Source organism: Mesoplodon mirus (assembly GCF_964341445.2).
Source record: "Mesoplodon mirus genome assembly, chromosome: X".
In the NCBI taxonomy this organism is placed as follows: domain Eukaryota; kingdom Metazoa; phylum Chordata; class Mammalia; order Artiodactyla; family Ziphiidae; genus Mesoplodon; species Mesoplodon mirus.
Window position 1 is genome coordinate 118,282,113 of NC_138981.1, and position 25,256 is coordinate 118,307,368.

Consider the following 25,256-nt stretch of genomic DNA (forward strand, 5'->3'; position numbering starts at 1 on the left):
GTTCTGTTTTGCTTATCATATACACATGGCTTCACAGCGTAAAATGTAAAGTTACAAAGTAATTTTACAATTCCTTATATTTCATTTCATTTTGTCATATCACCAAGAGCCATTCATAAAAGAATCTTCATATTCCTATGGCTTAGCCCCTGGTGTTACACAGATCCTGCCTTAGCACTTTGGCTATTTTTAAAAAAATAGGCAATAACCCTCCTGGATTAGTGTCCTCTGAGGTGTTTCACTAGATTTGTCAAACTCGCCTTCCCCGTATTACTGTGAGGCTGATAGGTTGGAGGACTTTGGAAGGTGCATATGTGCGCAGCCTTAAGCAAAATATACCCTCATTCACAATATTAATGACAAAAGGGAAACAAAATGGAATGATTCCATTTGCCTTCAAACCAGCAAAGGGACTCTGTTTCTGACCGGCTATGCTCAAGCCCTTGAAATCAAGGATGCTAATGACAGCGGGACCAGAATTGTGTAAGGTGTTCACAGAGAAGATGCCGCCCACCCAGCCCAGGAGGCTGGCTGCCCAACGTCAAGGACAGAGCAGGTTGTGGCTGAAGTATGGGCTCTACCAGTGGCCACTTGGGCCCAAGGCAAGCTGCTTCTCCTCTCCAGGCTCCTTTTTCCGTAGCTGTAAAAGGAGAGTGTTGGGGTCCTCAGAATAAGTGGGTTTTGATAGGGAGATGACAGATAAGAGGCTGTAGAGCATCGTGACAAAGAGCATGGGCTATGTAGCCAGGCTGCCTGGCTCTGCCGTTTAGGAGTTGAGTGGCCTGAGGGAAGTTGCTTAAACACTCTGTGCCTTCAGTTTCTTCCTCCAGAGTAAACAGGAAGTTACAGTGCCTACTGCATAGCACTGTTAGAAGAGTCAAATGAACTCATACAGAGAAAGACCTTAGCACACAGGATCTGGCACACGGTAAATGCTCAATAAATTGTAGCTATTATTGGTGGTGGTCTGCAAGCTAAGAAAGATCCAGAATTTCTGATTAAGATAATGTCTGGTTCCAGAGTCCCACAAAGCCCAAAATATCAGGCACCCCCTTCCCAGTGCCCCTCAGCCACCCCACTGCTGAATACTAAGTCACCTAGCTGAGCCATGGGTGACTGGAAGGTTCCCCCTCCCTGCCCCCCATCAGCACACACACCACATACACCCTAACGCCCCCATCCCTTCACAGTGCTTTACCCAACCCGAAAGGACGCCCACAGGCACCCAGCACACGCAGGTCCACCATATCACACTTCCACATGTGCACATCATTCAGCGCATGCTCTCACACACACACACATGCACAAAGTCTCGCTCTCTTGCTTGTTCCAGGACCATTAAATGCAATCATGACATTTACAACATGTAGGCTTAGGATAGTGGCCCAAGCCTACGGTGTGTCCCAAGAGGCCGCCTCCGTCACAGCAGTCTGTGCCTCGCCTCTGTTAACAGCAGCGGTGCGCTCTGGCTGGGCTTGCACTGCCCCTGTGCCGCTGGCTACCGAGCGCACGACCGCGCCTCGCACTCACTGACCGACTGAGACCATCGTTACCTGAAGCTCAAAGCCCTTCTCTTTCTAACTCTGTATGGGCCCCAAATAACAGAAAGAGTCTCTTCCTGCATCACAATCACTGCCATAATTGCTGATTCAGAGGTCAGTGCAAAATTACAGCAAGCAACACCAGTGATCGGGCTTCCCTGGTGGCGCAGTGGTTGAGAGTTCGCCTGCCGATGCTGGATACTGGGACCTGAGGTCACCTCAATTACCTGCCAGACCAGCCAAATACTAGCCCAGACCACAGAAGATAACTGAGCCATCCTATGCAGGGGAAACGGGTTCGTGCCCCGGTCCGGGAAGATCCCACATGCCGTGGAGCAGCTGGGCCCGTGAGCCATGGCCGCTGAGCCTGCGCATCCGGAGCCTGTGCTCCGCAACGGGAGAGGCCACAACAGTGAGAGGCCCACGTACCGCAAACAAACAAACAAACAAACAAACAAACAAAAACGAAGTAGAAATGCTGTAAAAGTAGTTACCTACAAATTGTGAGTCTTGGCCAAATACCTCCTCCCTACCCCCGCTGCTATTTTAGGATTCACTCCAACCTTTTTCACACTGGGATAGTTAATGTACATTTGTGTCACTGTACAGTTTAAAAAGTAATTACAGGGTCATTCCTCCACATAGTTCTCACAATAATTTTGTGCTATAGGTATTTTTAATACTGTGTCTACTTTTGGAAATGCAGAAACAGATTCAGATGTTAAGTAAACTCATTTGAAATTAGCAGCAAAAGCACGTCTTGAACCCACAGAGTTTGAGTCCTGAGATAAACTCTCCCATTCCCTTACCCTCATCCCCATCCCCAGGACTTCTACCTGCACTTGTGAGCCTCAAGTATATACTATTCTCCACCCAAGGAATTGAACAGTATATTTGGAGTAGATAATGAGAGGGGATAGATACAGGAATCATTGTACTAGACAAGTTAGAAGCATTCAAGAAATTCAGGTAAATGTACAAAATGGCACTGAACTAAAACGCAGAACTAAAAGCAATAGCCAGGGTAATCTCAAGGTGAGTGTCAAAGTGTAATCCACTAACCCTGCTTGGGGAATAACTCAAATCTTCATATAGACAGGAAGGAGAGGAATTACATTTATACATTTTTCATATCAAACTTATTTCCCAATTATGAGTTCAGAGCTTAAAGATTTATTTAACACGTATTTATTAAACACCCACATAAAGGGTGGGCACTGTGCTGTATTCTGGGAATATGACTTTGAGCAAAAATAAAGTCTCGGGGCTTCCCTGGTGGCACAGTGGTTGAGAGTCTGCCTGCCGATGCAGGGGACACGGGTTCGTGACCCGGTCCGGGAAGATCCCACATGCCGTGGAGCGGCTGGGCCCATGAGCCATGGCCGCTGAGCCTGAGCATCTGGAGCCTGTGCTCTGCAACGGGAGAGGCCACAACGGTGAGAAGCCCACGTACCAAAAAAAAAAAAGTCTCTACTCACCTGGAATGTGCACTCTAGTGTGAGAGATAGACATTAATCAATCAAATACTCACAGAAATCATGTAAAAGTATTAATGAGATAAGTGATAACAAGAAGTACATGATGACACAGGAGCTTATACTAGGATATGAGATGTAAAGGAGAGTGAAGGTCCTGGCTTTCTAGCCTACTCAATTGAATGGATGGGAAATAACCAAGTATGGGGGTGCTGATCATGAATTTGGTGTTGGACATGTTGAGTTTGAGGAGACTTTGAAACATAAAATAATTGATCTCAGGGAAATAAGTGAAAACGTACATTTGCAAGGCATCTGCATATAAATGACAATTGAAGCTCTAGATGTGTAAGAAATTCCCTCATGTCAGTGTAGGGCGTACAACCTGAAAGAGAAGTAAGAATAGAGCATTGAAGGATTTAAATATTTAATAGTTGGGTGATAACACTTCCTTTGGCATGTAATTGTGGTTATATTAACATTTAATTTCTTATTTCATCAAATAAAATTGAGTGAAGCCCAGTAACATTGTCTCTAACAATAGAATTTTGAATTTTGATCTTACTGGTACCCAAGGGAGCACCTCAAAGATTTTGGAAAATATTCCCATCATGCACATTGACTGTTGCTAACATTGACTTTTTCTGGCATTTTTTAAACTGTCATAAAGTATATAAAATATACAACTTAACATTTTAACGAATTTTAAATGTACAGTTCTGTGGCAGTAGGTACATTCACATTGTTGTGCAGCCATCACCACCATCAATCTCCAAAACTTTTTCATCTTTCCCAACTGAAAATCTGTACTCATTAAACACTAGCTTCCTATTCTCCCCTCCACACATGCCCTGGAAACCACCATTCTACTGTCTGTCTCTATGAATTTGACTATGCTACGTACCTTATATAAGTGGAATTACACAATATTCGTTGTGTTGTGACTGGTTTATTTCACTTAGCATAATGTCTTCAAGGTTCATCCATGTTGTAGCCCTTGTCAGAATTTCCTTCCTTTTAAAGCTGAATAATATTTCACTGCAACAATAACTTAAACAAAAAGAGTTGATTAAAAGACAAGCAATTCAGTGTGGGCACGGGAGATTCATAAACATATTGGGAGCCCTGGTTTGTTATACTCTGTTGCTTTGTCATCTTCAACATACATCTTCCACCTCGTGGTCCAAGTTGTTGCTGAACTGTTCTGTTACCAGGCTGGTGGAAACGTGAAGAAAGACATGCCTCCTTTCTTTTAAGGACATTTCCCCAAAGCTGCACATGATACTACCACTCTCATTTAACTGGCCAGAATGTAGTCCTTATGAAATTGAAAGTTAATTCTGAATGCATCTCAGTTGTTCAGATTCTTCCACCAAAAAGAATGTTTCTTATTAACGTTGAGTGAAGACCCTTATGACTATTTGGAGAATACTGAACTTAGCTGCAGTAACTTCCACTTTGAGCCACATTTAACATTTGAACCCTAAGTCTTAAAAACTGTTTGTTTTTTAAGGAGAAAGGAGGGAACTTAACTTGGAAAATATACTATGTGCCTGCCCATTTTGCCAAGTGTTTTCACATAGGCTCTATGATTTAACCCTTACCACAAACTGATGAGTTGGCATTGTTCTTCCCATTTATGAGGAACCCAAGGTTAAGAGGTTAGGTAAACTGCCCCAGGTCACATAACTGGTATATGATGGAGCCAGGATATAAAGCTAGGGCTATCTAGCTCCAAAGCCTGTGATCATTCAACTTCTCTGGATTGCTTTTTATGGGCTATTGTTTTTTTTCTTTTTTTTTTTGCGGCACACGGGCCTCTCACTGTTGTGGCCTCTCCCGTTGTGGAGCACAGGCTCCGGGCGCGCAGGCTCAGCGGCCACGGCTCATGGGCCCAGCCGCTCCGTGGCATGTGGGATCTTCCCGGACCGGGGCACGAACCCGTGTCCCCTGCATCGGCAGGCGGACTCTCAATCACTGCGCCACCAGGGAAGCCCCGGGCTATTGTTTTTAATAATCACAGCAACCTCATTAGGTAATACTAGCATCCCCATTTCATGGATGAGGAATCCAAGATTTAGAGAATCAACTATTTTCTCACAGACAGTAGTAAATTTGGAGCTTAAACCCAGTACTCTCTGACTCCACTATATCAGAATGCTTTCAAAATGTTGTGCTAGTTGTCAAAGTGCCATCAAGATTTGGGCATATAAGAGTGCTTTTGTTCTTTTTGTGTGTTTTCTAGGTGCCTTCTTGATACCTTATGCGATTATGCTAGCACTGGCTGGTTTACCTTTGTTCTTCCTAGAGTGCTCACTGGGACAATTTGCTAGCTTAGGTCCAGTTTCAGTTTGGAGGATTCTACCATTGTTTCAAGGTTGGTATTAAAATGTTTTCCTTATTGTGCTTATTGGTCTATTCCTGCGTATAGCTGTCCTCATATTAAAGGCAAAAGGGCATACGTTGCTTTTCTGACTATTTGACACTGTCGAATTTAGAAATCAAATGTTAATTTATATTTCTCTTTACCTTGGGCTGCAGATATGGTAGGGGTTAAGAAGGATATGAGAGAGTTGTAAAGGTGTCATTATTTTCCTGTTTTCACCTTTTGAATGCTCTTGGCACACAGTCTTGTGCATTAACTTTATGGCTCTGGCTTTTTTTCTACTTCATATGTGGTCTTTGTCTTCTTGCTTTTGCATATCCTTTAGAACGCCTCATTCAGAAGAGTTGAAGGGCAGGTCACTAGTTTTTCTTGGATGCTCCTCATGGAATAGGACACTAGGAGAGGTTTTTTTAAAATGCTTTCATTGTTATTAAACATCCAATAGCCTTTCTGTTTGAAGATTAGATATCATTTTGGTATGTGCTAGCTGCTGAAAACTACTTGTAAAGGTTTCAGTGTAACATCAAAAATGTATTTATAGCGAGGTGTATAGAATATAGTGCTGGAATATTAAGGAAGCTACCTCAAAAGCTACTCTTTTTTTTTTCTTTGTTGATATGTCTCTTTGATCTTTTTTTTAACATCTTTATTGGAGTATAATTGCTTTACAATGGTGTGTTAGTTTCTGCTTTGTAACAAAGTGAATCAGTTATACATATACATATGTTCCCATATCTCTTCCCTCTTGCGTCTCCCTCCCTCCCACCCTCCCTATCCCACCCCTCTAGGTGGTCACGATGCACCAAGCTGATCTCCCTGTGCTATGTGGCTGCTTCCCACTAGCTATCTATTTTACGTTTGGTAGTGTATATATGTCCATGCCACTCTCTTGCTTTGTCACAAAAGCTAGTCTTAACATAGGAGCTACATTCAATATGCTTGCTGTATTTTGAAACTACTGAGTTAAAGGAATTTCAGAAGTTTAAATTTCGATTGTTACTGAATTATTGAATTTTCTTTACATGCACTTGTAGAAATGCTGTACACTATCCTTTTAGGACATTCATTCAGAGGATTTATCTTCTACTTGTCAAAATGTTGGTTTATATATGTCCATGCCACTCTCTCACTTGGTCCCAGTTTACGTAAAATAGCTAGCTAGTGGGAAGCAGCCACATAGCACAGGGAGATCAGCTCCGTGCTTTGTGACCACCTAGAGGGGTGGGATAGGGAGGGTGGGAGGGAGGGAGATGCAAGAGGGAGGAAACCTGGGGATATATGTATATGTATAGCTGATTCACTTTGTTATAAAGCAGAAACTACTACACTACAATTATAATAAAGATGTTTTTAAAAATGCTGGTTTATAGATGAAGAGGGAAGTATTGGTCAGCCAGTCGATAGGATATGAGCTTTGAATAATTTTTTTTTTAGTAATATCCACTCTGACCAGAATTTACAGACTTAATAAGAAAGAATAATGAACATGTTTTTCCCTTATGTGAATTTGATGGCTTAATACAGGTCTTTGATCTTAGAACCTTTTTCTGATCAACTAAAAAACTGTCTCAGAAAGTCAATCATCAAAATAATTTTGAGAAGAAAGCTACTCAGACAGTAGTACTGCCTCCCCACATAAAAAAGAGAGAGAGAGAGAGAGAGAAAACATTGTTTGAAACAGTTTTCTCATTTTAAAATAGATTTTGTGGAAATTGAGATGCAGCTTTAATAATTAGGAAAACAAATTTCACTTGTTTTTTATTTTAATTGTTCTCTTTTCCAGGTGTGGGGATTACAATGGTCCTGATATCCATTTTTGTGACAATCTATTATAATGTCATAATTGCCCATAGTCTTTACTACATGTTTGCTTCTTTTCAACGTGAACTACCATGGAAAACTTGTTCTTATTGGGCAGATAAAACCTGTAGCAGATCTCCTGTAGGTAAAATTCATTTATTTATTTAAAAAATATTATTAACTCTGCATCATTCTTTTATATTTTCTAAGAAGATTAAAGGGTTAAATCATTTTCTAACCAATTTAGGTTCAATTTTAAGTGAGCCATAGGTTACTGATAAAAGCAGAATAAAGCATGTATAACCTGAAAATTGATTAATGCAATATGTTAATTTCTGAGGGCACCCAGTAAGGCTAAACCACTACTTGGAGTACTTCTTGCAGGCCTAAGTTGTGGGCATCAAGAAAAGGAAGAAAATGGGAAAGTGGTAAGAGAGAAAAGCACTATTTATGATAGTAGTAGTGTTTCAGTTGATGGTTGAGTGTTGCTAATCTTTGGGACAATGTAGCATCCATATTGTAGACTATTACCACTGGGATTGCCTGTGTATATTGGAGGATAAAGTGATAAAGATTTAACACTTCTTAGGAATTTAAAGGTGTCATTTATCTATATAGGTTAAATAAGTCCACATATGAAAAGCTCCTTAGAGCACTAAGTCCCAACTGAAATGATTGTTACTCTATAGCTGTTATTACTCTAAATAGAACCACAATTTAAAAAGGCAGATATTTTCATACTCACCCCCAGCTTAGTAGTAGAGAGGATTTCAGATGCTGAATGTGCATGGCTTATTCCATTTGTAAGATTTCTACTCCACCTTCACCAAGTAACAATTTAGACAGTACTTTAAATATTTCATCATTAAAACTTTTTTTTTCCAGGTAAGTACTCTTCTAAAACTAAGTATGTGTCTGTGTATGTATTCTTTTTTCTAATTTTTAGTGACACATTGTCATGTGAGTATAAAGCTAGGTGAAATCTTCCAAGTGAATAAAAGCTGGATAGACGCCAACAATTTTACCTGCATCAATGGAAGTGAAGTTTATCAGCCAGGGCGGCTTCCCAGTGAACAATATTGGAAGTGAGTACAGTAAATTATCTACATCTTAAACGGATGTTATTAAAAATGTTTATAACCATAAAATATTGATCCACTCTTTTCTTAACCCATATAAGTAGAAAAAAAGGGGGGGGGAGTCAAGTCAGAGCAAATTATACTTCGTTTGACTCAAATGTTTACCTAGCCTGTGTGAGTAGTAGTAGCCTGCAAAATTAGCTCATAGTTAATAGATTTTCATTTATAAATTAGTTATTAAATGGGCACAATGTTCTCAGTGATGATTTATACAGTGTTTATTAGCTATAAGCTAGGGCATTGCTGTGAAGGAAAAATATGCAACTTTTAGACTCTAATGAGCAAGTTCTAATGATAAACAGGTGGGTGATGAGTAATATTGGGGGCAAAATTGCTATTTAAGGCTGAGATTCTTCATTATCCATTTTGCTTATAATTGTCATTATATGGTAAAAATAGATGTTTGGGGTTATATGTGCTTTTATTAATTTTAACTGAGCTCTCTTTTATCTCCTTACTGTATACCTACCCTTTACCCTTACATAACTTCTTTGACTATTGCTGTAATGAGCTCTTCCTCAGCTCCATGTTGTTGCTCTTTGTGACCCTTTTAAAATTTGGACCTTGAAATGTTCCAAATATCAAGCTAAGAATTAAAATCCTAGATCCATATATGTCCCTAGTGGAAATCATGGAATTATACCTTTGAAAAAGGTATAAATAATGGGACCATTTAGGTTTGATAACTACAAGTATGATGAATAAGAAAATATTTAATACAATTTAAATGTTTTCTCCATCATTTGAACTTGAGAAAAAACTACCGTAACAAGTAAAATGAAGTAATCTGATGTAAGGTTAAATTCTTTCCATACAGGGGCTTTGAAATATTAGGGTAAAATCATAGCTAAAGGAATGAGTGTGTCTTTTATTCTGGGGTTTGGAACTTTGGATTGGCTGCAGTTGACCAGAAAGTTCAGAGCCTAATTTTTCACTGAACTATGTTTGCCCCTCCATGCAACTGTATCAATAAAAGACTCACACAATGTTGATGTATTAATAAAGTACTCATGAAGCTTCTCCCTGGATGAAAGATATTAAAAAATTCAATGTATTAAGACAAGTGATTGTGGGGCTTCCCTGGTGGCGCAGTGGTTGAGAGTCCGCCTGCTGATGCAGGGGACAAGGGTTTGAGCCCCGGTCCGGGAAGATCCCACATGCCACGGAGCGGCTTGGCCCATGAGCCATGGCCGCTGAGCCTGTGCGTCCGGAGCCTGTGCTCTGCAACAGTGAGAGGCCCGCGTACCGCAAAAAAAAAAAAAAAAAAAGACAAGTGATTGTGTGTTCATCAAAGGGCTTATGTGTTTTCAGTAAAGTGGCGCCAACGGTCAAGTGGATTGGATGAGACTGGAGTCATTGTGTGGTATTTAGCACTTTGTCTTCTTCTGGCCTGGCTCATAGTTGGAGCAGCACTATTTAGAGGAATCAAGTCTTCTGGGAAGGTAATTTAGAAAACACATTAGACAGTGATGTAGCTGTTTTCCAATTTCATTGTAGTTCAATGCCAGGTAGTACCAAATGCATGTTTTTTCTATGATGGGAACATTCAAATGTGTGAAAAGCTTTCTAAGTAGGCAGCCTCACTCTAAGAAAATACATAAGAACACTGCGATTATTAAAAATAAAACAAAACAAGCAAAAATTAGTACTAGATGTGTGCAATTTCTCTAAACTTGGGCCCTTCTAGCTGATACAGCATTCTGAGGCTTGGGAGTATTTCTGTCCTACTATAATAAAGAAGCATCTTGAATGGAATTATATATTGCAATGTTTGGTTTGGAAAGTTTAGATCCTTGTTATATATGTTATATAAGGTGACAGTGTCAGGATTCCCCTTGTTAGAGAGAGAAGGAAAAAAACTATACCATTGTTCTCTTAAAGCTTGCCAAAATTGACTCAGAACCTTGTCTCAGCAGAGTCCTCTTCTGAAAAACATTTCCCACTTCATTGTTTTATTTTTTAAACTTTCAGAGAACATTGTGGCAATTTCAGAGAACAGTATGAAATTTTCTCTGTGAGCAGTTGGACAGTACTCAGAAAAGTAAATGTGTATGTGTTTGTAACTACTAGACTGAAATTTCCTTAAAGACAGACGACAGGAATAACTGTGGATACTATCTTTGTGTTCTGGTACAATATCTAGCACAGTCAATTAATGTTACATTGTAACGAGACATGCTGTTAGATCAGAAAAACACAGTGAACATCACAAAGTCAGTGGAAACTTTCCAAAATAATGTTGCACATTTTTGAAACCTTTGGCTCCTTTTTGATGTTAATATTGAAAGAATCCATTAAAAGCCATTTACCCACGCAATTAATTTTTATTGGTCTCTGGATGACTTGTTTAAATCATCTCCTTGGGCATATGATCAAACATAGGACATCTATGGACCAAAGAAATCACCCACATTAATGAAAAGCCAGCCTCAAAGGCAGTCTGCTCATCTGGAACCATGTATTATCTAGGACACAAGCAGTTCACACGTATATATGTGTGCTATCAAACTCTCTTAATGGTAGCTTTAAGGATAATAATAGCAAGTGTTGATTAAGTATTCACTTCATCAACTTTCGTGGGATTTGGACACCTACTAGGAGATTTTCCTTCTCCTTGGGGATTGAGTATCATTGCAGGGTTTAAAATCATTTCCCTTCCCACATCAATGCAGTAATTTACCAAGAGGTGCTATTCAGTCCCCTCAGACATTTATTAGGATACATTTAGGAAGGCACTCGATCTAGATTCCAAGTCACCACTGCTAATGTATTGAGTATTTACAACACAAACCTGGTAAATATTGCTTCATACATCAGAGTGTTTTGAAAGTGGATCATTTGAGAGTGGTGAGAACAGAAAGAGAAAGTTATGCCCACATTGGTATTAGTATTATCGGACATTAATAACCTAATGAAATCTTTGATACTTTATTTTACTAATTTCAACTGGCTAATAACTTTATTTGTATATAATTATACACCATGATTTAAAAAAATAACATTAACTTTTGGTTGTTCTTCTTGGTAGGTGGTATATTTTACAGCTATTTTCCCCTATGTTGCCTTGCTCATCCTGCTGATCCGAGGGGCAACTCTGGATGGTGCATCAAAAGGCATTTCATACTATATTGGAGCACAGTCGAATTTTACAAAACTTAGGGAAGCTGAGGTAAGACAATTTGGATTTCAAATTATCTGAGGAGGTAAAACTTAAAAGCCAATATTGAAAATCTTTGATTGCCATTGAGTGTCATAATATAGTAGCTTGCAAAAGAATATGTACTTAAGTTTATTAGTGTTTCCGTCCCCTAGGATGTCTGATTTAACTATTGAACATGGCACTAATGCTCTCTTATTGGAAGTGAGACAATCATTTTTAGCAATAGGATTTTCAAAGTCATTTTATTCAAACTGATTCTATTTGACCAAAAGGATTTGGGGCTTATTAATCTGAAAAAGAATAGTTCATGCATGAATACCCACAAATTGATGACTAGGGCTATGTGACTTATCAGATAAACTCGTAGTAGATTTAAAGATTATAGCTGATGGTTTAATGGTCTAATATAAATTTTAATTGTCCTCAAAAGTTAGTATCAAAAGTTAATATTATGAAGTTAAAACATAAATTTGAAATGGATGAAGCATTCCATAAACAAAACTGTTACCTGTACCAGACACATAAATATGTGCCATGAATATGAATTGGTAACCCCTTATAATATTAGTCCATCTCCAGACAATGGCTGTGTGTATTATAGGTACATAAAATCTTTTACAATTTTGACTGCAGACAGCATTGTCAGTAAGTGTACTCTATATACTATGCTTCTATTGATACAGGCTAATAACACTTTCACTTTTTTAGTAGTCATGTCACATTCTTGGAACACATTAAGCTTCTGGTCAGGTAAAACCCCACGATATTACATTAAAATCAAGAAACACTACAATATCTACCATATTAGTAGTGTTAGCCAAAATGGATATTAGGCTATGGAAATGGAAATGCTATGGTATTCTTTGTGGAACTCATGCTAATTTCCAGCAATTGTGACTTTCTAAATACTCACAATCTGGATATTTAATTATTTGTTGTAGAACATTTCTGGTAAGCAAGTCAAATTTATCAGTTTTTAGTCATGGAAATCCATCCTTTCCCTTTTTGAAAATTGAGAGGTCAATCTCTGGCCTTCAGTTACCTTCTGTGTGTCCAAATAATTTTCACTCAATAATTAACCAAAAAACCCTAAATTATTTTAGAACCATGAACTTTTATTGTTTATGTGCTGGAGATTAACATAGTTTGATGTGTCCGTAGGCCACTGTTGATTTCTTCATTTATCTTGGGCCTCATATCTTTTAATCTTGTCTGTTAGTCTCTTTCCATCTAGACCATTTTTGGTAATGCATGAGAAGCAAATAAAATGGAAGTTGGGACTCACCATCCTCCCTCTGTTAGGTTATTAAACAAGATAAAATATGTTAATGTTCTTTGAAATGGTAAACTGTTATATAAATATGAGGACACAAGTATTTTAATTATTGCTGTTATATAATACTATATTATTGTAGATGCAACATTTTCCCTAAGAAGTGGACCCTCCATTTTCTTTAAACCTCATAACTTGGAGCACAGTTGAAAAACCCCTTTGATATTCCTTTAAGTGGCTTTTACAAGCCTCAGATCACCTGGGCTTTATAGCTCCATGAAACTATCCAGAAAATTTTATATGACTATTTCATACTGGTCTGTGTTTCGGTGTCTCTATTGTCTTTAAAACATCAGAGCTAAGCCTAAAGCTCCTTATGAAACATACAGTTTAATCATCCTACCTCCTCTCCCCAACACAAACACTACCCTCATGACTTCTTTGGGTTTGCTGGCAATGAGAATTTTTTCTTAGATGTTTTTTATTCCTCTCCAATCCATATTCTAAACATGCAATCATAAGTATATATTTTTTCCTTTTCTTTAAGTATTTGAACTCTACTGATATCTCTAGGAGAGTAGAGAACCATAGAAATTTATAGCTAGAGGGGCCTCCAGTGACTATTTTACTAACTCCGTCATTTTACAGTGATGAAGTTGAGACCCAGGAAGAGTCACATTTAATTAAATCTACATAGCCTGCTTTTGCATCTTGAATTAAGGTTTCCTAATCACTCAACTAATAATCTTGTATATAGCTATGAGATGGGTAGATACAGAGATTATAACTATGTTTGGAACTATATTTCACTTTTATTTGCAGCCTAGGTACATCATGGTATGCAGTAGCATTCTTACACAATGCAAACCTGCCACACGACCTCCAGCCTCCTTACCCCCACTCACATATGCATACATAATGTATCAAGTCAAAGCAGCTGAAAGACCAACATAAGCCTGTTGTTCATTTCTTAATATGTACAACCGCCTAAGAAATAAGAGAGCATTTTTTTCTCACATGATTTTGTTATACATAAGTGAACTAACTGTGATCTAGCTGTCTATCTATCCATCTATTTATCCATCCATTTTACTTCCTACTGGCTTCCTGCCAGTATATATATTATATATATATATATATATTTCACTTCTATATAAAAAAATCCTGTGAGAAATAAAATGTAATAATAATCTAACATCAAGCTGTATTCCGAAGGCCTAGTAAGTATTTATTTCACTCCTAACAACTTTATTTCAATTGAAATTGGAAATGGATTACATATCTTTCAAGGAGAAAATTATTGTTTTTAACTTCCACAAAAGAAACCGAGTATCAGTTCATGTTTCTTTTCCATAAAAACAATAATAGCTATCACTGAGTATCCTACTAATTGCTTTACATATGTTATCTCATTTAATTCTCACATCCTTCCTAGGGTATATAATTATTACTACTATTATTATCATCATCATCATCATCTCCACTTTATAGATGATGAAACAGGCTTGAAGATGTTAAATAAATCAAATTCAATGAAAGTGAGACGTACTGGATTTAGGCTTCATTCTTTTTGACTCCAGAGCAAGAACTGTTAGTCAGCATGTTATACGGCCTGCCTTCCACTGACCAGTCCTGTTTTCAGATGGACTAAAAACACACTTTTGCCTACATATATGCCAGCCCTATTATGTGAAGTCTTCACAATTAGATTTTTCTTTGGGGTAATGTTATATCTACAGAATTTTACTATTAAAATGGATTTACCTAGGTTAGTTTCTAAGATTTATTATTGTCCTTTAGCAGAGACATAGGAGGGGTAAATTGTGAAAGGGGGAATGATAAAGGGGTTGAATTAGATGGAGAGATGAGGCCAGCCACGTGGGGCTCTAATCAAAACATGGAATGAGGGTACTGGATGACTGAGGGGATGCCTAAATGTATCATCATTCTTCAAAGACTGCCTAGTACCACCCTTGTTAAGAATTAATGTTTTTATTGTCCCCAAGTTGATATGTGGAGTAAATAGAATTGCAACCAAATTCCCAGCACAGTTTCCATGGAACTTGAAAATTTATTCTAAAATTTATGCAAAGGAGAAAAGGCAAAAAAGCAAGGTGTTTCTGAGGAAGTGAGGAAGACTTGTCCTACCAGATATGAAACAATATTATAATGCTATAGGTATAAAAACAATGTGGTGTTAGCCTAGGTATAGACATACAGACCTGTGGCACAGAATAGTAATCTCGGAAACAGATTCATGAACATATGGAACTTGATATGTGGCAGAGGTGGGGATGCAGGTCAGTGGGAAAGGGATGGACTATCCAATTGATATGAAATTGATATCCAAATGATATAATTGAAAATATCAATTATCTTTGGACATAATTGATAATATCAATTATCTTCAGATAATTGATATTCCATTTAGAAAACAGTGTGTTGGGATTTCTAATTTAATCTGCATAATATCAATTTCAGGTGAACTGAAAACTTAAGGATATAAGCAAAACTTTAAGTCTTTTAGAAGAAAATATAGGATAGTAGCTTTATGACCTTGGGCTAAGGATTCTTTTTTTAAGTCAGAGAAATCAAGAACAATACATAAAAGCAAAGATGAATACCTTCAGCTACATTAAAACAAAATCTTTGGTTCGTCAAAGGACACAATGTTAAGAGGTGAAAAATATAAGCCACAAATTGGGAGAAAAAAACTAACATATATAACAGCTAAAGGATTAGAATCCGAACTACATAAAGAATTCCTAGAGCTCAAATAAGGCGAATAACCCAAACAAAAAATTGGCAAAAAGTATGAACAGGAATTTCACAGGAAAAGACTATGGAATATATATATACACATAAAAACATGCTAAACCTTATAAAGTACTTAGGGTTATCAAAACTCATTTCACAGCCACTAATTTGGACAGTATTAAAAATTCTGACCAGTGTTGGCAAGGATGTAGGGGAATGGGAACTCTCATACCAGCTGGTGGCAGTGCAAAGTGATGCAACTACTTTGGAGCACAATTTGGCAATATTTAGTGGGGCAATACAGCAGTGGAAAAAAATGTTCAGAACTACATACATTTAATTGAACCATATGAATTTGCCTATATTCTTTCATTTTTGACTTACAAAATTGAAATTTCATGTGGTTCAAATTGATAATGGATAAATCTCATACACTACTGAATGGAAAAAGCAGGTTGTATAAGTTTATATGCTTTAAGAAAACTTTTCTATAAACTCAGAAACATGTAAGGCTAAATGCCATATTGCTTAGGTTAGTAAAAATATAAAGAAAATTGAAGAAATGATAAACACAGAAGTCAGGATAGCAGTTACCACTGAGGTTGGAAGAGTGATATGATCAGGAAGGGGCACAGGGAGGCTTTAATAGACAAGTAACATTTTATTTCTTAAGCTGAGTAGTGGGTACTTGGGTATTTATTTTGTTCTTGTATGAATATTTATTCATTTGTATATATGAAATATTTTATACAAATGAAAAATTAAGAGTGTGTTTTTAAATATTATTTTCTCTTGTAGGTTTGGAAAGATGCTGCCACACAGATATTTTATTCCTTGTCAGTGGCTTGGGGTGGTTTAGTTGCTCTGTTATCTTACAATAAGTTCAATAACAACTGCTTCTCAGATGCCATTGTAATTTGTTTGACAAATTGCCTCACTAGTGTGTTCGCTGGATTTGCTATTTTTTCTATATTGGGACACATGGCTCATATATCTGGAAAGGAAGTCTCAAGTTGTAAAATCAGGTATGTAATGCTATATATTATTAACTTTGATTAACTCAATATAGCTCATTTAAGAAACACGGATATATTTTACAGCAATTAAAGCACTCAAGATTTAGGGTATTGTGTTTTCTTTCTCATTTCATCTTATATAACTTGATTGTTTTAATGATTTAATCATTCTTAGATGATCTCAGAAACAACAGTACATTCCAGAACACTTGTTTAAGAACATCTTTTCCAAATTTTGTTTAGTCCTTAATAGGAACTACTTACTGCACAATTGCAAGTATCAGGCATCATGCTATGCACTTTACATGCATTATCTTCATTTGTGTGTATGTATATCTATATACACATACATATATATATACATGTGTGTGTTAATATGTATATATGAATGTATGAGAGACTATATATAAAAATTAATCCACGTAAAATTACACTATTAGGTCTGAATTTTTAAAACGCACAAATGTCATACAGATAGAAACACAACTGAGTGAGTATACAGCTGTGTCCAACTTGAAAGGAATCTGATTAGTGAACTTCCTAACTTTAAAGACATTAACTAGGGATGCTTAATTATCTGGCTAAAGATTCTCAGGAACAGAGTTCTAGGGTTGTTTTAAGTAGGACTTTCTTATTAAATTTCTATTTATGGTTAGTATCATTTGATGGAGAGATTGATGAATGAGAATAGGATGTTAGGACTAGAAAGGACTTTGGAGATCATCTAGTATCCAGCTCCTCATTTACAGAGGAGTGGATTGATGCACAGAAATGTTATGTCTTGCAGAAGATCGAATCATTAGGAAGTGACAGAGCCTAGGCTAGAAGCTAATTCTCCTGACTCCTAGAGCAGTCCTCTGGGAGGTTGGAGAAACTTAAAATACTTAAAACTGAGTATCATATAACATGACTGAAATTTTTTAATAAAGCATCTCTAAAGGTAACATACATCAAATAGAATGAATTGGGCAATTGGGATTGACATGTATACACTGATGTATATAAAATTGATGACTAATAAGAACCTGCTGTATAAAAAAAAGGGCCTTCTTGATAAAATGTTTAAAATAAGTCAAAAATAAAAACAAACAAACAAAACAAATAGAAAATAAGATTCAATTTATAGTTTCATTACATACAATTTTGCAGGTATCCATATAATAATTAAAACGGCACTAAAATTACACCCATTACCTTGTAATAACCTATAATGGAGTATAATCTGCAAAAAATACTGAATCACTATGCTGTATATCTGAAACTAACATAAGATTGTAAATCAACTATACTTCAATAAAAAAAATAAAATGGCACTACACGGCTGTGAAATATACAGTGAAAAAAATAATTAAATGGCACTACCTATAGTGATTTTGAGTAAACATTTGGAAAGAGAGTTAAAGACTAAAAAGTTAATTCCATGAACATATCTTTCTTGATAGTGTAATTTTTTTAGAATTTCTAGGCTAAGGTGACCTAATTTAGGTTTCTGGCGCTTAAGACAATTGTTCTTCATTAATTAAAAAATAAATAAAATCAGCTGAACAAAATCATTGATATAGTTAAGATTTCCTATGTGAGAAATGTACCATTTACAAAATTTATCTCACTAGCTTAATTCACGTCATATGTTCACATTATCACATCGTAGAACAACCCAGTCAAACGCTTTTAAAAGTGAAAGTGAAACAGTTGCTAAAGAATGTATATTATGGATTGGGTTGCCAAATTAAAATGAGATTTTTCTAGTATCTTATTTTGCAAATGTTCAAATATGTGAGTTTTCTTGGCAACTAATTTTAAATGAAAATGCCATTCATTTTTCTTAGGTTTTGATTTGGCATTCATTGCTTATCCAGAAGCTCTAGCTCAACTCCCAGGTGGACCATTTTGGTCCATATTATTTTTCTTCATGCTTTTGACTTTGGGTCTCGACTCGCAGTTTGCTTCCGTTGGTAAGTAATACTCCCAATGTTAACATATCCCTCTTATATTTTACTCCTGTTTCCTCTACTTAAAAACATCCTTTTCTTACCCTTGTTGCCTCCCTCTAGCTTTTACTCTCAGAATCATCTTTCTGAAAGTTCCTTTTAACTTAAGTTTTAAATATGGAAAAATCCAAAGTACTCATGTATCAGACACCCGAAAGGAGCAGAGATTAATATTTTATATTTGCTTCAGATATTTTTTAGAAAACTAAACTGTTATAGATAAATTTGAAGTCCCCTGTGTCTCTCTGTCTAATACAATTCACATTTCTTCCTTCTTAGAAGCAACTGTCACCATGGCTTATGTATGTTATTCAGACCATGTTTGTATACATTTTATATGTATCCATAAATAACATATAAATTTTTAAAATTTCACATAAATGTGAAGTTTCATAGCATACATATCATTCTGACAGTTGTTTTTTATATGTATTATGAATCCATGTTGACACATAGACATATAGTGCTAATTAATTCACAATCTGTTGCCATAATGATGGGCATTTGGATTATTTCCAATTTTTAAAAATTACACACACTGCTGCAGTGACTATTCTTGCACATGGTTCTGTGTACACATAGGGATTTCCCCTAGGGTCCACACCTAAAGATTCTGAATTTCATCATATTGTGCTCTTACATAAACCATTTTAATAGTTTACAGGATAAGGTCCGGCTTCCTCTAGTTGACTTTCAAAGCCCTTCAAAAATCTCAAACATGTTTCTTAATCCTTTTACTCATATATCCTTCTACTTTTAGCCAGTACCGTTTCACGGACACATTTATTTCTTAAACCTAGAAGGCCTTTCTGTCTCCATGTTATTTATTCAAATATAAATAACTACTAGTTCTACTAGAATTCTTCCTTCCCTATAACCCTCTTTCAAACTACTTCAGCCCTTGGGAACCTGTTACCTTATAATTGCTACCAACGAAAAACCTTATAAAACAGACTAAAACCAACAAATAGAGCTCCATTTGATTTTTATCAGAACTGATGAGTGGTCACTGGCAAGAGAAAGGACCCCGTGGATTTTTAAAAGTAAGAAGTAGGGCCCAGCGTATATTCTCAACACATACTTGTAAATTTGATTAATAGAAGTTGATTTCTGTGATTAAAATTATTGGCAAATGAGTTGACATGTCATTTTTTCCCTTCTGAAGAAACGATTACAACAACAATTCAAGATTTAATTCCCAAAGTGATGAAGAAAATGAGGGTTCCCATAACTTTGGGTTGCTGCTTCATTTTGTTTCTCCTTGGCCTCGTCTGTGTGACTCAGGTGTACTACAGTATTTTTTCATAGACAAAATATTAGTTGGAATGTACTCTATAATCTAAATGAGGAAGCCAAGGTTTAAGAGGATGTTTAGTGACAAGTCCAAGTCTGACTTGCATCAAGATTTTCTGAGTTTTAGCCCAGGTTTTTTCCCCAGTATAACACAATTTCAATAGTAAGTATATTTTGCAGAGGGGGAAAGAGCCCAATAATGGACAATTTCCCCAATTACAATAAAGTTATATACTATAAACATAGGCTGTATTTCTTGGCAGCTACTACAGAGCACACACTGCATATCATTTTGATAATCAACTATTCTAAATGCGTATTTTTTAACAGTGACTCAGTATAGAATAAAAGGTACATCCTGTTTGAGATATTTAAAGCCACGTTTGTGTTTACATTTGAAAACATTCCTTTTCGCATTTTGGCAGAGGTGAAACCAAGGAGCATATGTTAAAATCAAATTAGAAGATTCAATTTGAGTACCTCATCAATCATAGAAATAATTAAAAATATACTTAAAAGTAACTGATATTTTTTGGTAGGCTGGAATTTACTGGGTTCATCTGATTGACCACTTCTGTGCTGGATGGGGCATTTTGATTGCAGCTATACTGGAACTAATAGGGATCATCTGGATTTATGGTAAATAGTGACTATAGAATTATCTACACATTTTACTAAAATGACTTAGTTTGATTCCTTCTCATTATGTTTACTGTAATAGCTAAGTATAATATACTGGACAAAAATTTATTATGAATAAAATGTAGTTAAAGGTATATATATGCTTCATTGCTGTAGTATTGGAAAACGTTTAGACATAGAAAGATGACTTGGGGCCACAATGATTAATGAATGAAAGTATAAATAAGGGCTGAATGAGCTCTTTGTTGTTTTTAGGAGGCAACAGATTCATTGAAGATATAGAAATGATGATTGGAGCAAAAAGGTGGATATTCTGGCTATGGTGGAGAGCTTGCTGGTTTTTCATTATGCCTATCCTTTTGACGGTAAGTATTAACATGCCATGAATTTGGTATCAATAATATATATATTTAAACACTTCTAAGGTAAACTTGAATTATTCACACTGAATAGAGTAAGGCAAATTAAGGTCATAAAGTAATGATTTTCAACTTTTACTTCATGACTGGCGCCTCCAAGTTGGCTAAATTACAATGCCTTTCTTTGTAGTTTTAGTTTTGAGGCCATAGGCTTAAACAGTTACCATTTGAGAAAATAACCAGGCTCCTATAGACTTAAAGGTCCTAGATACTTAAAAATTATCAATAGGATAAATTTTTAAAAGCCAGTCATTTGCTCATTCCCTAAAAAATATGCTGAGCCATCTACAATGTTCTTAACCTCTCTGCTTAAGACCCAGTCTCTGCCTTCAAGGAATTCAATCTAAATATACTAATTGCTAAGAAACAACACTCAGTTGTTAATGCATATTTTTTTATGTGAAGTGTTTAGTATCTGAAATTACTAAAAGAAACTCATGCGTGTCAATAGAGGCAATAGTTTATGTTAAAAATTGGTGCTATTTAGGAGCTGGGGGAAAGCAAAAGATGTCTCCTTGGAGAAACATGACATATAGACATGATATCCTTAAATAAAAGCTCAGGACAGTAAAAGGCTGAATGCCAAAATAAACACTTAATGGGACAGAGAATTTCTATGGACTAGAGATAATGGTGGGGGTGGGGCAGTGGCAAAGCCTTATAGAGGATGCTTTGGTTCTCACTGCCCCCATGCTTCAAAGGTTTTCCTAGAAAAGGCCATTACATAATTTGATCTAGAATTTGTTTTAGAGGGTGTTTTTAACATTATAAGGTCAGGTTCAAGTAGTGAGTGGTTGGGAACTGGGTGTGCTGAAATAAAATATTTGTATGCTCCATATTCTTGCTAAATGATTTTCACAGTGCTACTAAATATTGTTTTCCTTACTTCACAAGTCTCCACAAGTCTCCATAATAATATAAGTGCTTTACCAACTTAGAAGATCTAGCTAGACTTTTTAGCCAGCTAATTTTCACTGATTACTAGGTTTGACAACTGGATTTACTTTAAAATGCAAAAGTATTAGATATTAAATGATATACATTATCATCTATTTTGTATAAAGTCATATATATTAGATTCCACTATCCCTCAGCCATTCTCTTGTAGTTATGTAAAATTATGGTAATTGTGAAATAAACTTAAATTACTGTAATGAAATGAAAGAAATTAATCTATTTAATTCTAAAATTAAACTTGAATATCTATAAAATTCAAGACAGGTAAATTTAGAGGAACTACTAGATGATTTTTTAGTTTTTGCTCATTTTGTTTTGTTTGCTTTATAGATTTCTAAATAATTAGTTTTAATGCTGCAACATCCTAGTAGGTTTTTTTTAAACACCTTTTAAAAAACTTGGCCTTAGTTTTCATCCTGAAGAGTCACTGTTTTGCCCAAACATATATTGAGCTTGTTTTTTTCTCAATAAGAAAGTGAAGGGTTCTTTGGTAATTATGTACCAATGTGTGAATGCGTGTGTGTTTTGGGTGTGGAGTAAGGGGTGCTCTGTGTAGTAGAAAATAATAGAAACAACTGCTAAGCAAGGTGCAGAGCATGTTCACTAAAGTGTACTTTACATTCTCATTGAATTGATTGATATGCTGGCTAGCTTATAGAACAGAATAAAACCATGCTATTATAAGCGAAATACATGTTGTATTTCGGTATTTGATTGAAATACATGATGTACAAGTATTTGTATCTTTTATAAGTATATGGAAGTGCTAATTTTGGAAGAATCTATTCAGAGCCAAATACAAGTTATTTAGATTGGTTCATTTAGTATTTTATCTTCTGGCTAGTTACCTGATTATCTTAGTTGGCTTGAACGTATTTTCATTTTAATTGCTTTTGATAAGGAATGGAATCAAATTGCTAATACTTAGTGCAAATGAAATCATTAGTGCAATAAAGCTTAATCTTTACCATTTTCTTTTCATATTTTACTTTCACAGGCAATCTTGATCTGGTCATTGGTACAATTTCATAGACCTAATTATGCCCAAATTCCATACCCTGACTGGGGAGTTGCTCTAGGCTGGCGTATGATTATTTTCTGCATTATTTGGATTCCAATTATGGCTATTATAAAAATAATTCAAGCTGAAGGAACCATCCTTCAAGTAAGCATGTTAATATTATTTATACTTTAAAAGTTATGGTATCTATACCCGTACTGAGTTCTACTGAGATGACACAAAGCAAATGACCTTTTTCCTTTATATCTATAATTTTCACCCTTAAAACTTCATCTGGTTATAATACATACTGTAATAGCATGTTAAAACTGGAAAAACTCTGGTAAATTTCTTGAACCCAGTCTAGACCCTGAGTTATCCCTCTTCCATGGAGGTCTAGGGGAGTTGATTATGACATCTCAATAGGACAATGACAGGGTAGGCTCAGCAGGCAGATTGGGTTCAAGATCTAGGTGAGTGCTTTGTGGATCTAGATCAATGGCTTGACCCTCTCTTTGGTTCTTGAAACTTCCCAGGCATACACTGGTTTAGATCCTCACTTAACCCTCACCCTAAGGCCAGGAGAGAAATGTCTGAGAATTCACTGAAAGTATATGAAGTGATATTGTTGCTTGAATGGGTTCACAAAACACTTTCTTTTGAAATCATTTACATACTCAATTATCTTGGCTTTGTAGTTCATACAATTCTATTAATAATTGGTTACATTTGAGTGTCAATTTTTTTGGTAGACAGTACATTAAGAATTTAGATGATCATTTTTTACTTTTCTATGGTTCTTATTTCATTTTGGCTAGCAAGGAGACTTAACACTCTAAAATTTCATTTTTTCTTTGCTTTTCAGCGCATTGTAAGCTGCTGCAGACCAGCTCCTAACTGGGGGCCATACCTGGAAAGACATCGTGGGGAAAGGTATAAAAATATGGTAGATCCTAAAAAAGAGACTGACCATGAAATACCCACCGTTAGTGGCAGTAGAAAACCAGAATGAGATCTAGTTTTTAAAAATATGTGGTTGTGTAACATGATTATTTTAGAATAGAGGAAATTTTTATTTATTTGAATGTTGAGCAGAAACACGTATATACTAGGTTCATAATAGTATGATGAGCTTTTTTTCCCTATTTAAGCAGGAATGTAATATAAAAATGTGAATCTACTAATGTTTAGCAATGTGATTATTATATTTCTTTTAAGATTATCTTAACACACACATAGCTGCCTCTATTTCACAATAAAATATCAAAAATATTTTTCTAATATATTGAAGGCTTTATTTTGAACTGGTTATTTAGAAAATAATTATATTCTCTATTATACAAGTTTTTAAATATCACTTGCTTACATTTTCTTTGTACATAATCCTTCCTTTCCATAAAGCTGGGGAAAATAAATCAATATATTTAAAAGACAGTGTTAAAATTGAAAGCCTCACTTAATTAGAAATGCCATATATATGAAAAAAATGGACTGGGCATATAATATGATGACTGTAGCTTAATACTTTTGGTTCATATGTCTAAAAACTTCATGTATTCATGGCTCACTTTTTCTAGGTGAACTTAGTGGTTACATTCTTTATTTACAAATAGTGACGTAAGACAGAAAACTAAGGATCCTATGGCCAGTAAGTGATAAATCTAGAAAATGGAATCCAGAAGCTTTGATTACTTCTAGTTAATAGATCAAGTAGAATGATTTTGTCTTCTCTGAATAAGTTACTACTTATGGGTGGTAACTTATTTACATACTTACAGGAGATAAACGTGTGAAACTTGTCAAGAATGAGGGCAGCCAAATTAGAAAGTCCTATATCACAGTTTGCTTACAAAAGATAATGAAAACATATTATATCACTCGTAGATTTTTTTTTGACAACTCATGGGAGTTCTAAGTGCTCCATCCACTTTTTAAAAAAATTTAATTTCATTTATTTTTTATACAGCAGGTTCTTATTAGTTATCCATTTTATACATATTAGTGTATACATGTCAATCCCAGTCTCACAATTCATCCCACCACCACCCCCACCACTTTCCTCCCTCGGTGTCCGTACGTTTGTCCTCCACATCTGTGTCTAGGTTTTTCTAGGTTCCACATATATGCATTAATATACGATATTTGTTTTTCTCTTTCTGACTGACTTCACTCTGTATGACAGTCTCTAGATCCATCCACTAATAGGTTTATACATTGACTATATATCACTGACAACTGGTTTACTATCACAGCCTAGGATGGTGACCATTACCTAACTATGTAAGAAACTTTTCATTTGTTCTTAAGGTTCTTAACCTGGGCTTCAGAGAATGTAAGAAGCTGAAATTACATGTAATATTTTTCTACGTGTATGTGTGTATGCATTTTTCTAGGGTGAGAGGACATA

The 25,256-nt window shown here is 35.9% G+C and overlaps 1 protein-coding gene across 1 annotated transcript; it reads left to right on the plus strand.

Annotated features, from left to right (window-relative positions):
• Positions 1–431: 431 nt before the first annotated feature.
• On the plus strand, positions 432–23,861 carry LOC309796302 (sodium- and chloride-dependent neutral and basic amino acid transporter B(0+)-like; the record flags this gene model as incomplete). The annotated part of the gene is given in 16 exon segments (XM_082609339.1): positions 432–602; positions 1,454–1,565; positions 5,262–5,393; positions 7,186–7,347; positions 8,149–8,287; positions 9,653–9,661; positions 9,663–9,783; positions 11,370–11,510; positions 16,330–16,535; positions 16,537–16,556; positions 18,377–18,502; positions 19,704–19,822; positions 20,371–20,470; positions 20,729–20,838; positions 22,847–23,014; positions 23,715–23,861. Coding segments are annotated over 16 exon segments (1,983 nt in total).
• Positions 23,862–25,256: the final 1,395 nt, after the last annotated feature.